The 17197-nt window shown below is 39.2% G+C and overlaps 1 protein-coding gene across 2 annotated transcripts in view; it reads left to right on the top strand.

The window, feature by feature from the left end:
• Nucleotides 1-17197, top strand: part of zcchc4 (zinc finger, CCHC domain containing 4) — an 85513-nt gene that overhangs the window by 14218 nt on the left and 54098 nt on the right. For both annotated transcript variants that reach the window (XM_073064888.1, XM_073064887.1), the window contains exons 4-5: nt 4301-4576; nt 9163-9243. In XM_073064888.1, coding sequence (XP_072920989.1) covers nt 4301-4576; nt 9163-9243 — 357 coding nt within the window. The remainder of the gene's footprint in view (nt 1-4300; nt 4577-9162; nt 9244-17197) is intronic.

The following is a 17197-nucleotide window of genomic DNA, read 5'->3' as shown; positions in this document are numbered from 1 at the left end:
AGCATTCCACAGATTTACTAGTCTGTGGTTTAAAAAATTCCTCCTCCTTACCTCTGTTCTAAAAGGTCACCCCTCAATTTTGAGGCTGTGCCCTCTAGTTCTGGATACCCCCACCACAGGAAATATCCCCTCCACATCTGCCCTATCTAGTCCTTTCAGCATTTGGAAGGTTTCAATGAGATCCGTGCATTCTTCTAAATTCCAGTGAGTACAGGCCCAAAGCTGCCATACATTCCTCATATGTTAACCCCTTCATTCCCAGAATCATCCTTGTAAACCTCCTCTGCCATCTCCAATGACAATATATGGGGCACAAAACTGTTGACGGTACTCCTAGTGTGGCCTGACTGGTGTCTCATAAAGCCTCAGCATTATCTCCTTGCTTTTATATTCTAATCCCCTTGAAATAAATGCCAACATTGCATTTGCCTTTTTACCACAGACTCAACCTGTAAATTAACCTTCTGGAAGTCTTGCATGAGGACTCCTAAGTCCCTCTGCACCTCTGATGTTTGAACCTTCTCCCCATCTCTCCAAAGGCACTATTGTTCCTTTTACCAAAATGTATTAACATACATTTCCCAACACTATTCCATCTGCCACATTTTTGCCCATTCTTCCAGTTTGTCTAAGTCCTGCCGCAGTTGCATTGCTTCCTCAGAACTATATACCCCTTCAGCTGTCTTCGTATCATCTGCAAACTTTGCCACAAAGCGATCAATTTGATTATCCAAATAATTGACAAACAAAGTGAAAAGTAGCGACCCCAATACTGAACCCTGAGGAACACCACTTGTTACTGACAGCCAATCAGAAAAGGCCCTCTTTATTCCCACTCATTGCCTCCTCCCAGTCAGCCATTCCTCTGTCCATGGCAGTATCTTTCCAGCAATGCCATAGGGTCTTATCTTGTTAAGCATCCTCATATATGGCACCTTATTACCCCTTGCAATCTTCCAGTACTCTGGGACCATGCCAGAATCAAGTGATTCTTGAAAGATCATGACCAGTGCATCCATTATCTCTTCAGCAACCTCCCTCAGGACTCTGGGATCTGGCCCAAGTGACTTAACCACCTTAAGACCTTTGAGTTTGCCTCACACTTTTAGCAATGCCACTCACTCCCGAGCACAACAAGAATTTCAGTGAGTAGAATCAGACTGGGAGAGAGAAACTACAAGCGGTTGAAAAAGATCTGCAGAGGATAATATTCAGTACGTCCAATAAATTTGAAGAGGAATGAAAGGCAGGGAGAGAAATAAAGCCTATAAAGCAGGACCAAGGAATATTGGGATTTGGGGGAAGGACTTGTGGATGAGGAGAAAGTAGGTAAGATCCAGATCTTAAAAGAAAGGTAGTCCAGAAATCTTAAGTCTTGGTTGGAGGAAGGTATGGCCGGCAAATGCAGTGGACTGCTTGTAGAGGGGTGTATGTGTGCTCCTTTTCCTGGAAGGGTGTATTTGCAAGATTTTGTATCAGACTGAAACAACGTATTATAATTTGGGTGGAAGCATGTCACCTAATCTAGATGATTGTGCATTTTTGAACTGGTGATAGTTCTCAGTTGGGTATGAGAAGTTGAGCAGCAAAGATATATTGGTCTGACTTTGATGTTAATAACATGACAAGAGCAACATTTCACAGAAGTGGAAGATTTATCTCCATGTGAATTTTTGCGATAAAACATTTGTTTATAGCAGGTAGACTGCTGTTAAGGTCATTCTAGTGGCAGTTGGATCTATTGATGTATTTAAAATAATTCCATGCTGTCCCATCGAAGGCGGCAGCAGTTGTGCAGTGGGAGCTTAAATTTATTGCCTCTCCGTTGCGATTGATGTGAAAATAACTGCAGTCTTGCTTTTGTGAAAAGGGATAAATATTTAAGTCTTGATGGAAAATAAGATTAAATTAAACCTACCTCACCAACACTACCACCACCCCAAAGTGCTGACGCAATCTGCAGGTTTAAATCTAGTTGGAGAGGAGAGGGGTTATCTAGATTACCATTGCATCACTCGTGCCCCACAGCGGTCGGGCACCACAAGCGCTACCAGCACAGGTGCACCACATGGCTGTGTGCTTAGTCCCCTGCTCTACTCACTTTATACTTACGACTGTGAGGCTAAGTACAGCTCCAACGCCATATTTAAGGTTGCTGATGACACACTGTTGTTGGTTGGATCAAAGGGAATCAGCACATTGGAGGGAGATTGAAAATCTGGCTGAATTGTGCCACAACAACAACTTCTCACTCAACATGTGCAAAATCAAAGAGTTAATTATTGACTACAGGGGGAGGAAACCAGGCTTCTATTGATGCGTGGTAGAGAGTGTACTGACTGATTGTATCATGGCCTAGTATGGAAATACCTACACTCTTTAATGGGAAAGCCTACAAAATATAGTCCTGTCAAGTACAGGTAGGGCATTCCTCTCCACTGAGCACATCTACAAAGGAGTGTAGTTGTAGGAAAGCAGAATCAATCATCGTGGACCCACACCATCGAGGCCATGCTCTCTTCTCGCTGCTGCCATCAGGAAGGAGGTACAAGAGCCTCAGAATGCACACCACCAGATTCACGAACATAGAAACATAGAAAATAGGTGCAGGAGTAGGCCATTCGGCCCTTTGAGCCTGCACCGCCATTCAGTATGATCATGGCTGATCATCCAACTCAGAACCCTGTACCTGCTTTCTCTCCATACCCACTGATCCCTTTAGCCACAAGGGCCATATCTAACTTCCAGTTATCTAACATATCTAACAGTTATTACCCCTCAACTATCAGGCTCATGAACCAGAGTGGATAACTTCACTCACCCCAATGCTGAACTGATTCAACAACCTACAGAGTTTCAGGACTTTGCAACCCGTGTTCTCAATAGTTACTTATTATATTTTCCTTTTTTGTATTTGCACAACTTGTTGTCTTTTTGCACATCAGTTATTTGTTCATCTTCGCTGTGTGCGGTTATTCATTGATACTGTTGTGTTATTTTTTATTTACTGTGAATACCTGCAAGAAAACAAATCTATTGTGACATATATGTAATTTGTTAATACATTTACTTTGAATGTTACTTTGAAATCCCTCTCTGAGTTGTTACCTCTGGGTAATTTGTGATTCAGAAGTTGGGCAACAAATAGGGGAGAAGTTCTGCAGAGTCACTGGGCCAAGGAGAAGTGGAGAGTTGAATTGTGAGCCCATGGAATGAATTACATTTCAGCAGCTAACTCCTTTTACTGTCTTGACCTTTTTATAAATGGTAGTTTTATAGGTGCAGTGTGGCGCTGCATTCTTACTAGCGTTCTTTTCCTTTGCTGCCATCTACTGGGTTTATCAAGGAGAATTTTATATCCTTCAATTTTTATATGACATTCCTCTGGAGCCTGGCTGCTAGACCCTCAGCCTCTCAAGCTACTATTTAAGTAGATAATGGGTAACTTGTATCTTGACTACATCTGCCCATGTTGCTTTCTTAAGCCTTAACTGTGTCTTAGTAAAGTATCAACAAATTTAGTTTCAAAGTTTTCTATTGATCTACCCTCAAATGCATCTTGGGGAAGAGATTTCTAGGTTTCAATTGCCCTTTGTAAGTATAAAAGTGTCCTGACATTATCCCTGTATGGTTTAACTGATTTTAACATCGCATCACTTTGTTATTTCCTTCAACATCAGAGTAAGTAGTTTAATATCAACTCCTTTAAACAACCAAATATATTGTAAATCTCTACAGTTGCCTCGTGAATGTGCTTTTTCTCTTGTTTAATGAATTCCATTGTTAAATGGCTCTCTAAAAAGTGGAATATTGAAGAACATACCCAGCATCATAATGAACATAGATACCTTTTGAGAAAAACCTATGGAAAATAAACACCAGAAAATACTAGTCTTGCCTTTTCAATAGCATATCAGCAATTTAATTCATGTTCTACATAGCAGTAACCATTTTGCCTAAACTATGGAGTTTCTAAGTTAACAGAGTAGAAGTTAATAACTGGATTGAAGTATATTACTAGGTTTCAGAATAGTAATATCTCCATAAGATCTTGTACTTCACTTTTCAGTTGATTTTTGGAAGTATAATTTTAAAGTGGAAGTGAAAGACATAATAGGAACTGTAGAATGACTCTCCATGGCAGTTTCTGATTAGGTTAGTTTTTGACCTTAAAGCTGCCTTACCTAAACACAGAATTTACTGTATATATTACTGCATCTTAGTAATATGATGGCAGGTTCTTATTGTTCAGAAATTATTAACTAGCAAATGTTGTTTACCTATTTTGTTTTTCCTGCAGATATCAGCAGTTCGTATCTTTACCCTTGGCAAAAAGGGTATTCTGTTTAGATTGCCAGCTTCTTTTGCTGCCTGGGGAATGGGATGAACACTCATCCCATCACCGGCTGGGGGACGTATCTCTAGATAAACTGAAGAGACCCAGCCATTTGCTGCTCCCACTTGAAAACAGAAAGACCAATGCTCAATATCTATTTGCTGATCGCACTTGCCAGTTCTTATTGGATCTAATTATTTCGTTGGGATTCAGGAAAGTGCTGTGTGTCGGAACACCACGGTATGTTCATCTGTCAAATATCAGTGTTAATGAAGTTTTGGTAGCTACAATTTTTTCATCTTCCTGTACTTAAATATCCCATACCTGTTCAGTGTTGATGACAAGCGTTCGTTATCTGTGTTGAAGCTTTAACCCAGTGGAAGTGAGTGATTTCTGAAATTCAACTTGTACATTTCTGTCATATTGTTGTACTTTAAATGTAAATTATTTTTATTTTCCCCAGATATAATTATTTTTGTAATGAAATGATTAATCTAGAGGTGCTTTAGGATGCATCACCAGTATTGATTATATCTTGATGACTAGGTTTATTTGTGATTTCTGACATGGAAACAGGTGATTTAATTTGTCTTATTGATTCTGTGTGATTCAAGATTGGCTGTCACACTAAGTGGATTTAGTCATAGTCGTAGAGTAATAGAGCTCCTGAACAGGTCCCTCAGCCCATCTGTCCATGATGACTAAAGCATCCTCCCTGCTAATTCCAGCTGCCTGTATTCGGCCCATAACCCTCTAAACCCCTGGCTTATGTACCCATCCAAAAGGCTCTTAAATATTGTAATTGTACCTGCCTTGACCATTTGCTCATTCTGGGTACTTACTACCTTCTGCATAGAAAAGTAGCCCCTCAGGCCTCTTGTCGTGTATCTGTGCCCTCTAGTTTTGGACTCCCCAACTCTGAAGAATGGACTATGACTGTCCACTTTATCCATAAACCTCATGATTTTATAAACTTATTATGATGTCACCTTTCATTCTCTGCTCCACTGAATAAAGATTTATCATGGCTAACTTCTCCCTGTAACTCAAACACTCCAATCCTGGCAGCATCCTCATAAATCTCTTTTGCACCCTCTCCAGCTTGACAGCGTCTTTCTTATAACAGGGTGACAGAAATTGTACAAGTGTGGTCTCTCCAGTGACTTGTAGAACTGCCACATAATGTCCATACTCCTCAACTTGATTCCCTGACTGATGAAGGTCGTCATGCTAAATGCCTTCATCCTTTTTACTTTCAGTGAATGGAAGGTCCATCTATTCCACAACACTTGTCAGAGCCCTGCCATTCATTGCGTAGGTCCTATGCTGGCTTGAACGCTGCACTAATCGCCTCAGTTATCTAAGTTGAAATTTATTTGCCATTCCTTGGCCCATCTCCCCGATCCCTGATTAAAATCTCTTTACAATTCATTATAGCATGCGTAACTATCAACAAAACCTCTTAATTTAGAATCATCTGCAAACCTGCTAATTGTGCCACACAAGTCATATCCAAATAATTTACATAAATAATGAATAACAGAGGTCCCAACAGTGACTCATGGGCACCCAAGCAGTCACAGGCATCCAGTAGGAGAATAACCCTCTGCTTCCTATCATTGAACTAGTTCTAAATCCACCTTACGAGTGCCCCCTGAATCCCATGTGACCTAAACTTCCAGGCCAGCCTACAAATGAGATCTTGTCAAAAGCCTAAAAGACAACATCCATTGTCCAACCTTCATCTGTCCCCTCAGTTACCTCTTCAAAAAAAGTTCCAGAAGGTTCATCATACATGACCTCCCACACACAAAACCATGCGGACTTTTCTTGATCATTATCCAAGCGATGGTAGATCTTGTCCTTCAAAATTCCTTTCAGTAAATTCCTGATAACTGAAGTCAGGATCAAAGGCCTGTAGTTCCCTGGCCTGTTTTGATATCCTCCTTGAACAATGGAATAACATTAGCCTGCAGTCTTCTGGATATTCATCAGCGGCTAAGACAAAGTAAACATCCCTACAAGGACCTCCATGATTTAGAAGTTTAGGGACCACTTAAGCTGGGTTATGGTAGGTTTGTCCCACTGAGGCAAGGAAAAAATGATAGGAAAAGGGAACCATGGCTGACGAAACATGTGAGGCAACTCATCAAGAGGAAAAAGGAAGCATATGTTAGATATAAGAAGCAGGAGGTAGGAGGGGCTTATGAGAAATATAGGGTAGCCAGGAAGGAGCTAAAGAAAGGACTTGGGAGAGCTCGAAGGGGGCATGAGAAGGCCTTGGCATGTAGAATTAAGGAGAACCCCAAGGCGTTCTATGCATATGTGAAGAACAGGAGGATGACGAGAACGAAGGTGGGACCACTAAAGGATAAAGAGGGCAACATGTGCCTGGAGGAGGAGGAGGTTGGGGAGGTCCTAAATGAATACTTTGCTTCAGTATTCACAAGTGAAAAGGATCTTGATCAGGATGAGGTGGAAGTAGAGTGGGCCTGTGTGCTGGACAGTGTGGAGATTAAGGAAGAAATAGTGCTGGATCTTCTTAAAAACATTAAGATTGATAAATCCCCAGGGCCGGATATGATACACCCCGGGTTGTGTGGGGATTGAGAGAAGAGATCGCAGGAGCGTTAGCTATGATCTTCAAATCCTCTTTGGAAGTGCCAGAGGACTGGAGAATGGCAAATGTTGTTCCCTTGTTTAAAAAAGGTAATAGGGAGAAACCTGGGAACTATAGACCGGTGAGTCTTACGTCAGTGATATGCAAACTACTGGAAAGGATTCTTAAGGATAGGATCTACGAGCATTTGGAGAAGTACAGTCTACTCATGGATAGTCAACATGGCTTTGTGAAGGGAAGATCGTGCCTCACGAGCCTGATTGAGTTTTTTTGAAGAGGTAACAAAGGAAGTTGATGAGGGTAGGGCAGTGGATGTGGTCTACGTGGACTTCAGCAAAGCATTTGACAAGGTCCCTCATGAGAGACTCATCCAGAAAGTCATGAGGCATGGGATAAGTGGAATCTTGGCTGTTTGGATAAAAATTGGCTTAAAGGAAGAAAGCAGAGGGTAGTTGTGGAAGGAAAGTATTCTGCCTGGCGGTCGGTGACTAGTGGAGTGCTGCAGGGATCTGTCCTGGGACCCCTGCTATTTGTGATTTTTATAAATGACCTGGATGTAGAGGCGGAAGGATGGGTGAGTAAGTTTGTGGATGACACGAAGATTGGAGGAGTTGTGGATGGAGCTGTAGGTTGTCGAAGGTTACAAGGGGATATAGACAGGCTGCAGATTTGGGCAGAAAAATGGCAGATGGAGTTCAATCCGGACAGGTGTGAGGTGATGCATTTTGGAAGGCCAAACCAAAAGACTGAGTACAGGATTAATGGTCAGTTACTTAAGAGTGTGGATGAACAAAGGGACCTTGGGGTTCAAATCCATACATCCCTCAAAGTTGCTGCGCAGATTGATAGGGTAGTTAAGAAGGCCTATGGGATGCTAGGCTTCATTAACAGGGGGATTAAGTTCAAGAGTAGAGAGGTCATGTTGCAAGTCTACAATCTCTGGTGAGACCGCACTAAGAGTATTGTGTTCAATTCTAGTCACCTCATTATAGGAAGGATATGGAAGCTATGGAGAGGGTGCAGAGAAGATTTACCAGAATGTTGCCTGGTTTGGAGAACAAGTCATATGAAGCAAGGTTAGCAGAGCTGGGACTTTTCTCTTTGGAGTGTAGAAGAATGAGAGGGGACTTGATAGAGGTCTACAAGATTATGCGAGGCATAGATAGGATGGATAGTTAGTACCTGTTTCCCAGGGCACCAGCAGCAAACACCAGAGGGCATATGTACAAAATTAAGGGAGGGAAGTTTAGGGAGACATCAGGGGTAAGTTTTTTTTACACAGAGGGTTGTGAGTGCCTGGAATGACTTGCCAGGGATGGTGGTGGAGGCTAAACCATTAGGGGTATTTAAGAGCCTCTTGGACAGGCACATGGATGAAAGAAAAACGGAGGGTTATGGGGTAGTGTGGGTTTAGTACTTTTTCTTAAGGATTATATGGGTCAGCAGAACATGGAGGGCTGAAGGGCCTGTACTGTGCTGTAGTGTTCTATGGTTCTATGATTTCTTCCCTGGCCTCCCATAAGTTTCAGGGGTGCACTAGGTCAGGCCCTGAGGATAAGCCCATCTTAAACACCTCAGGGCTGTAAGTACCTCCTTCCTTGTCATATGCAAATATTCCAGGACCTTACTGTCCTTTTTTTGCCATCTATGTTATTCAGTTTAGTAATCACCTGGGAGAAATAGACATTAAATATCTCAGCTGTTTCCTGCAGCTCCACACATAGGCTGCCTTTTTAAAAGGACGATCACCCTTTTACTGTTAATATAACTGAAGAACCTCTTGGGGTTATTTTATTTTTATTTTGTTTAGAGGTACAGGCCCTTCTGGTCCAATGAATCAGCACTGCCCAATTACACCTATGTGACCAATTACGCTAATAACTAGTATGTCTTTAGAACGTGGGAGGAAACTGGAGCACCTGAGGAAATCCATGTGGTCACAGGGACTATATGCAGTGGCGGAATTGAACCTAGGTTGCTGCTGCTGTGATGTGTTGTGCTAATCACTACTACCGTGCTGTCCCAAATTATCTGTAACACAAGTACCTATCATACCCTCTTCTGCCCTTCTGATTTCACTTTTGAACCTGCTCTTAAACTTTTTATATTTTTCAAGGGATTCATTTGCACCCATTTATTTGTTAAAAGTATTTAGTATCCCATGCTCAATATTAAGTCATTGGTGGTCCTTTGCAATTACTTTCAGGCTTCATGAGCTAATAAAGTTGCGCCAAATTGAAAAGAACAACCCAGATATAAAGAGTCAGTTGCTGGATATTGATTTCAGGTAAGCTTATTTTCTTTTCAGTTTCTGTTCGACGAAATACTTAAGAGTACTGCTGTTGAGTATTTGTTAAAAAAGATGAATTGCACCATTAGATTAATCAATTTAATAACAGCTTTAATTGACTTTTTAAAGCGTAATAAAGCACTATCATTTTAAATAGAGAATTAGAAAATCATTTGTATTACAACTTTAATTGGTATTAAAAATGGAGGCCAGCACAGTACACAATACTTGAAACATCTGTCCGATGCTCTATGTGAAGCCTAAACTTTTTTAAAATTCAAATCCCTCAGAAATTCATTAAAAATTCTGTTAACTTTCTTAATTAGTTGTTGTACTGGATATTAGTCCTCTTTAAATCATGCACTAGGATTTCCTGATCCCTCTATATGTTAGTGATTTGCTATCTCTCATCTTTTATATTGTATATGTTTTTTTTTCGTTTTTCCGCTAAGGGCAGATCTTAGCTCAATCACTTAACCTGTCTAGTTTCATTTGCCGTCCTGGGCCCTCTCCGCAGGGTACCTTCAAATGTAAACTTGTGTGAATAGCAAGTTTAGCAACCATACCTTTGCTCCTTCACTTATAGATTGCAAATTCTGATGCCCCATAATTTATCTCCACGATATACCACTCATTGTATCTTGCCAATGAGTATAAGACCCATTTGAGCCTACTATTTCCTGTTAGCAACCAGTCTTTCATTTTGTTTGAAGCTCTCAGGGGCAGAGCTTCCTCATCTTGCTGCCAGGTACCATGCTCTTCTCTGGCCTACACTGTTAAAATCCAGGATGCTTCATTCCAGTATGATTGGCCCTCTGCACCTGGACTAGGTAATTACTGGCATAGGATGGGGATAGTTTTTCTTTGAGGAAGACAGGAGTTGATAAGGTCTGTGCCTAAAGAGGTTAGAGATTAAGATAAAAAATATATTACAACAAATATTACAGTTATTGTCTTTTGTTATGTTTGATATATAAAATCTGCAAATAATTTATATCTTCTTTCCATTTCATAAAATATATTGATGCTAAAGTCTCAATTGTTTTATCTGCACAATTTATTGGAGAGAGAAAGTGAAACATAATAGCTTTTAAAATTTACTGAGCAATTCTGATTAATTAGAACAATATTGATGCATATTTTCAACATTGGTTTGCAAGGAGAATATTTGTGTATCTTAAGCTATATCAAGTTTTCATGACACAGATTACTGATTACAAATATATAAAAACACTTAAAATCTAAAATAGAAGGCAAATGAGGTTGAGATTCCAAAATCATATCCCAACTAACTCAATTTCTGTCTAAATTAATGACATATACAGGAATTATTACTATTCTATACAGTGAGAAGTAAAAGTGATCAAGACTGGAGGTTTTCAGAAAAACTGTTAAGGTTATAAGAGCTGAATATTTTAACTGGCAACTTGGGTGCAACAGCACAAATTTTGCATATTTGTTACAATACTGAAAAGATTTTTTTTCATGTCCTTAAAAATGGGGAAAAGAATTCATTTATTTAAAGTCTTGTCTCCAGTGTGGCTTTATGCTGACAATAGGGTTTCAGTACTTGTTTTCTTGATAGGTGAGCCTTTGTGTCCATTGTCTTGCAAGGGTGAACACTCTCACAAAGACACAGATAGATGTCCCTTGGGGCCTTGCTTTTTGAAACACCCCGTTGTTCAAATTACATTTCCAAGCACCCACCTCCCCATCATGCTGTTGGGACATACTCAACTTGCTACTTGGGAAAACTCTTCATCTAGGACTTCTAGTATAAGATGTCTTCTAGTACAAATGATACCATGGTCCTTGTGCATGACACGACTGAACTATGGCTCTCTCTGCAACCTCCTGTCTGAAGAATAATAATAGTGTAATTTTGCTGAGAGAGGGGTTGCCTCACACAAAACTGGTATTGGTGGCCTGTATGGTTCCATTTGAAACTGAGTTTCACTGTGTAGAAATGTTTTTACTCCCTTCTCTCTAGAGGTGGTCATTGTAATACTGATTTTTCCATTGGAATAATTACTGATCTGTATATCTAGGGTTTAAATGGTTGAAAATTACATTAACACTCTATAGCTCTTCTCCAACACTGAAAATTTAAGCACCATATATTATATATATTTTTTGGAGAATCACCTGCTTGGATGTGTTGTAAATAATGGATCTGTATATTATTTCCCATATTTACTGAACTAGTTTCTTGTTCAAATAGTTTACTTCTATAATAATACTGTGTATCAGAAATTTAAGAATGAATGGTCTGGGGTGAATTAGCATGTTGCCTTTTTCTTCATTATGCTTGGGAGCTCTTGGACTCCTTTCACTGCTTGTTGTAACTCAAAATCAGAGCCTTGTGTACTACAGCAAGCCCTTTAAGTTCAGATTAATGTGCTTTGTTATGGCTGCTTTCTAAACATCAGGTTTGCATATTTCCAGTTTATCCAAGTATATAGGAATCATAGTTGTTGGAAAGAGACAAAAAGCAGGGTAGATAGGTTCAGTGAAATGATGATGCATTCTGTCAAAAAGACTTGATGTTACGCTGGAGAATTCTTGTATTAGCTTCATGCTTACAGCATCGTAAAATGCAGCAAGTCCTTTCTCGTAGTCAATGTACACCCCGATTTTATCCAGTTTAAAGGGCTTCATGCTGCAGTTGATGTTTCTGTCATTATGCCATGCCAGTAGCTGGTTGGCCTTTAGCTCAATACACCAGGACTGTCTGTTTCTTCCAAGTTTTGTGGATTTGTGCTTCCCTTTCCTTTCTATAGATCCGTATGCAATTCCAACAGACCATTGAGTGGAAGAATTGACTTGCACCTCCCAGTAGTGCTTCCCTCTCATTAGTCCTTTGGCTGCCAAAATATTGTAGACCTTGTCAAATCGCAAAGGGCTCTCAGGAACACTCTGTGCTTCACTAGTCACACATATGCTAGTTTGATCCTTTGAAACAAGCACATTCTTATGCGCTGATGCAATATCAAAGATAATTGGTGAGTGTTCTGGAGAAAGAGGGAATAAGTTAGAGTTGGCATTCTCAGTAAGTTTGAAAAACTGGAAAACTACTTGAAAATCAGCTGTAAGTAATTAGACCATAAGACTATAAGACATAGAAGTAGAAGACTTGGCCCATTGGGTCTGCTCTGCCATTCCATCCTGACAGATTTATTATCTCTCAACTCCATTATCCTACCTTCCCCTTGTAAACTTTGAAGCCCTAATTAATTAAGAACCTATCAACTTTGGCTTTAAATATACTCAGTGGTTTGGCTTCCACAGCTGTCTGTGGCAATGAATTCCACAGATTTACCACCCTCTAGCTAACGAAATTCCTCCTCATCTTTGTTCTAAAAGGACGTCCCTCTGGTCCTAGGCTCACCCACTATAGCAAACATCCTCTCCACATCCACTGTACCTTGGTCTTTCAGTGAGATTCCCACTTCATTCTTCTAAACTCCAAGGTTATCAACTGCTCCTCATACATTAACCTTTTCATTTCAGGAATCATTCTCCTGAAAGTCCTTTGGGCCCTCTCCAATGCCCAGCACATCTTTTCTTAGATAAGGGGCCTAAAACTGCTCACAATACTCCAAGTGCAGTCTGACCAATACCTTATAAGGCCTCAGCATCACATCCTTGCTTTAGTCCTCTTGAAATGAATGCAGACATTGCATTTGTCTTCCTTATCTCTGAGTCAACTTGCAAGTTAACCTTTAGGAAATCCTGCACAAGGACTTCCAAGTCCCTTTGCATCTTTGATTTTTGAATTTTCTCCCTTTAAGAAAATAGTTTACACCTTTATTCCTTTGACTAGAGTACATGACTTTATACTTCCCTGCACAATATTCCATCTGCTACTCTTTTGCCCATTCTCCCAATCCGTCTAGGTCCTTCTGCAACTCACCTATCTTTGTGTTATCTGCAAACTTGGCCACAAAGCCATCAAATCTGTCATCCATGTTGTTGATATGTAATATGAAAAGGAGTCCAGAACACCACTAGTCACCAGCAGCCAGCTAGCACAGGCTCCCTGTATTCCCCCTTTGCTTCCTGCCAGTCAGCCAATCTTCTATCCATGCTAGTATCTTTCTTGTAGTACCATAGGCTCTTATCTTGTTAAGCAACCTCATGTGCAGCACATTGTTAAAGGCCTTCTGAAAATACAAATAAACATCATCCATTAACTCTCCTTTGTCTATTCTACCTATTAATTCTCCATCAAATTCCAACAGATTTGTCAGGCAAGATTTCCCCTTAAGGAAAACATGCTGACCTCGGCCTATTTTATTATGTGCTCCAAATGCTCCAAAACCTTATCCTTTATAATGGACTCCAGTATCTTCCTAACCACTGAAGTCAGGCTTCCTGGTTTATAATTTCCTTTCTCCTGCCTTCTGGCCTTCTTAAAGAGTAGAATGACATTTGCAATTTTCCAGTCCTCCAGAACCATTCCAGAATCTAGTGATTTTTTTTTGAAATTATTAGTGCATCCACAATCTCTTCAGCTATCTTTTTCAGAACTCTGGGGTGTAGTGCATCTAATCCCAGGAAACTTAGCAACATTCATACTTTTCAGCTTCCTAAGTACCTTGTTCTTGCTAATAGCTACTACACTCATTCTGCCCCTGGCACTCTCGAATTTCTGGCATACTGTTAGTGTCTTCCACAGTGAAGAGTGACTCAAAATGCTTAAGTTTGCCTGTCACTTTTTGTCCCCCATTACTACCTCTTCAGCATCATATTCCAGTAGTCTGATATCCATCCTTTACGCCTCTCATTTACGCTTTAAATTTCTGAAAAAACTTTTGGTATCCTCTTTTATATTATTGGTTAGCTTCCCTTCATATTTCATCTTTTATCTTCTCGTTTTTTAGGTTGCCTTTTGTTGGCTTTTAAAGCTTTCTAATTCTCTAACTTGCCACTTATTTTTGCAATATTATATGCCCTTTCTTTTGCTTTTATACTGTCTTTGACTTCCCTTGTCATCCACATTTCTGTTGTCCTCCCTTTAGAATACTTCATCTTTGGGATGTATCTATCCTGCACCTTCCGAATTGCCCCAGAAACTCCAACCATTGCTGTTCTGCCTTCATCCGTGCTAGTGTCCCCTTCCAATTAACTTCAGCTCACTCCTCTCTCATGCTTCTGTAATTCCCTTTACTCCATTGTACTACTGATGCATCTGACTTTATCGTCTCCCTTTCAAACTGCAGGGTGAATTCTTAAACCCCTTATTGAATTAAGTGAAAAAGACACTTTCTAAATGGTCTCCTTTTTTTTGTCCCTAATTGGCCAAATTAATTCAATTAAAATGAAGATTCTTCCTAAATTTTTATATATTTTTCAGGCTTTACCTATTTTTATTCCTAAGACCTACTTTGATTCTTTAGATTCAATTTTAACATCTTATATTTGGAATAATAAACAAGCTCATTTAAGTAAAGTTTACCTACAAAGAAATAAAGATATGGATGGATTAGCCTTACCCAATTTTAGGTTTTACTATTGGGCTGCCAATATAAGGAATATTACTTTTTGGTCCTGTTATATTTATCGTAAAGATTGCCCATCATGGGTCTCCTTAGAAGTTAATTCTGTAAAAAAAAAATCCTCTATTGTCTCTTGGATCATACTCTTCTTTTTCAGCAAATAAAACAACAGATAACATAATTGTTAAGCAAAGTTTAAGGATCTGGTCTCAATTTAGAAAAATTTTTGGTTTAGTGAATTTTTCATTATCATCTCCCATTCTCCTTAATTATTTTTTTTTATCCCTTCCATGACTGACAAAGTCTTTAAGGATTGGGATGAACTAGGTATTACCGTAGATTCCGGATTTTAAGCCGCTACTTTTTTCCCACATTTTGAACAGCTTTGAACACTGCGGCCTTTACTACGGTGCGGCTAATGCATGATTTTTTTCATGCCGCCAAAAACATTTTGCCTCGTAACAGTAGACCAATAAAATTGATGAGTAGTTCACAGAGGTCCAATGAAATTGTACGATAAATCAAGCGCACTTTCACAATTAAATTATTGTAAATCAGTCATTTGTACTCACCCTCATCAACATGGAAAACACTCGAAGAAAAGCATTGTGCTGCCTTTATGGCAGTTATTTAGTTTATAATATTTTCGCTTAGTAATTCATTTGTTAGTTAAAGTTAGAAGTGTTTTAACTATATTTGTTTTCTGTACTACATCGCGGGATGCTATGACGTCACACCCGGTTTCGCCGCGTCTTGTGGGAAAAATGCCGGTTTGCGATAAACGGGAAGGCGGGGGGCGAGCGGCGGAGCGAAAACGCTGCTTTTAAGTTAAAGGCGATCAATAACTTTTCCTGGTAGGCTGCAGTATATATATTTTTTACCAGTCGTTAGGAGATATTGGAATGTTGTTCAGTAAAAAAGTATACGCAACGTATATTTAAAAGTAGCCGCGTTACAGGCACGGTTCGAAAAAAAGCATTTGCAATATGTATTTGTTTATGTTACCATATGGATTTAATTAAAAGTTAAAAAATCCTCACGTGTAATATCTTTCTGTGTAAATATCTCATATTACAACGTGGGACACCTGCGGCCTAAAATCCGGTGCGGCCTGTACAAGTACAAAATTGATTTTCTTTCTAAAATTAGAGCCAGCGGCTTTTAATCAGGTGCGTTCTGTAGTCCGGAATCTACGGTAAGTGTTTTTGGGACCTGTTTATCTCAGGATCTCTTACTTCATTTGACCAATAGTCAACTAAATTTGCACTGCCAAAAACACATTTTTACAGATACCTTCAAATTAGAGATTTCTTACGTTCCCAATTAACTATTTTTCCTATAGGTCCTGATAAAAATTTACTGGACGATCTTTTAAATTTAAATTTAAAACCTTTTGTTAATGGTTGATTGATTCTAGACAAGACTTTTTAGATAAAATAAAAAAAGCTTGGGAGGATGACCTAAATTGTCAGATTTCTGATGAAAGATGGAATAAAATTCTTAAGCGGGTTAATAAATCATCTTTCTGTGCCCGCCATTCTCTCCTACAATTTAAAGTGGTTCATAGAGCTTACATTTCTAAACAGAAGCTGTCCAGTTTTTATCCGAACGTTTCTCCACTTTGTAATAAATGCAACTCTGCTGATGCCTCTTTAATTCATATGTTTTGGTTTTGCCCTAAAATTGAAAAGTTTTGGCGGGAAGTATTCCATACCTTCTCACAACTTTTTAGGGTCCAATTTGACCCAAATCCCCTTACTGCCTTGTTTGGTATTATTGCAAATGAAGATATAACTTTAAATACTCCTAACCTACAGGTTTTAGTTTTTACCTCTCTTTTAGCAAGGAGAGCAATCCTGCTTAAATGGAAGGAGTCTACCCCTCCTACTCATCTTCAATGGCCACGTGATACTATGTCTTATTTAAATTTAGAGAAGATCCGCTGCTCAGTCTTAAATTCGAAACAATCTTTTTATGATATCTGGGGACCTTTCCTAAATTACTTTTCCAATTTATGAAGTTTAACAGTGTACAGACTTTTATATACATTTCTATCTTCCCTTCTTAAGCGAATATGTTTTTTTTCTAATTATCCATTATCATCCATCAGCTTTTTTCTTTGGTAGTTGGTAAGGGGTTGACTTTTTTTTAATATATAAAAAATTTCTTTTATGATGTATGACCTATCTTTAAATTTTTGATTACAGAGTGGTATACCTTTATGTGATATGCTATAACATTTTGATCAATTTTATTACAATATACGAATGTACACAAGTTATGTTGAGATGTATCTATGTGTTGCACTCTGTAAATCTTGTTTTTTCTTCTGAATAAAAATATTGTAAAAAGAATTATTTTATATTATGATCATTCTCTCCTAAGGGTTCCTTTACTTTAAATTCCCAGATAAAATCTGGTTCATTACACAACACTCAATCTGGATTAGCCTT

The sequence above is a fragment of the Hemitrygon akajei genome, chromosome 13 (assembly GCF_048418815.1).
Source record: "Hemitrygon akajei chromosome 13, sHemAka1.3, whole genome shotgun sequence".
Taxonomy (NCBI): Eukaryota; Metazoa; Chordata; class Chondrichthyes; order Myliobatiformes; family Dasyatidae; genus Hemitrygon; species Hemitrygon akajei.
Note: the sequence above shows the minus strand (reverse complement) of the source record. Positions and strands in the feature narration are given on the sequence as shown.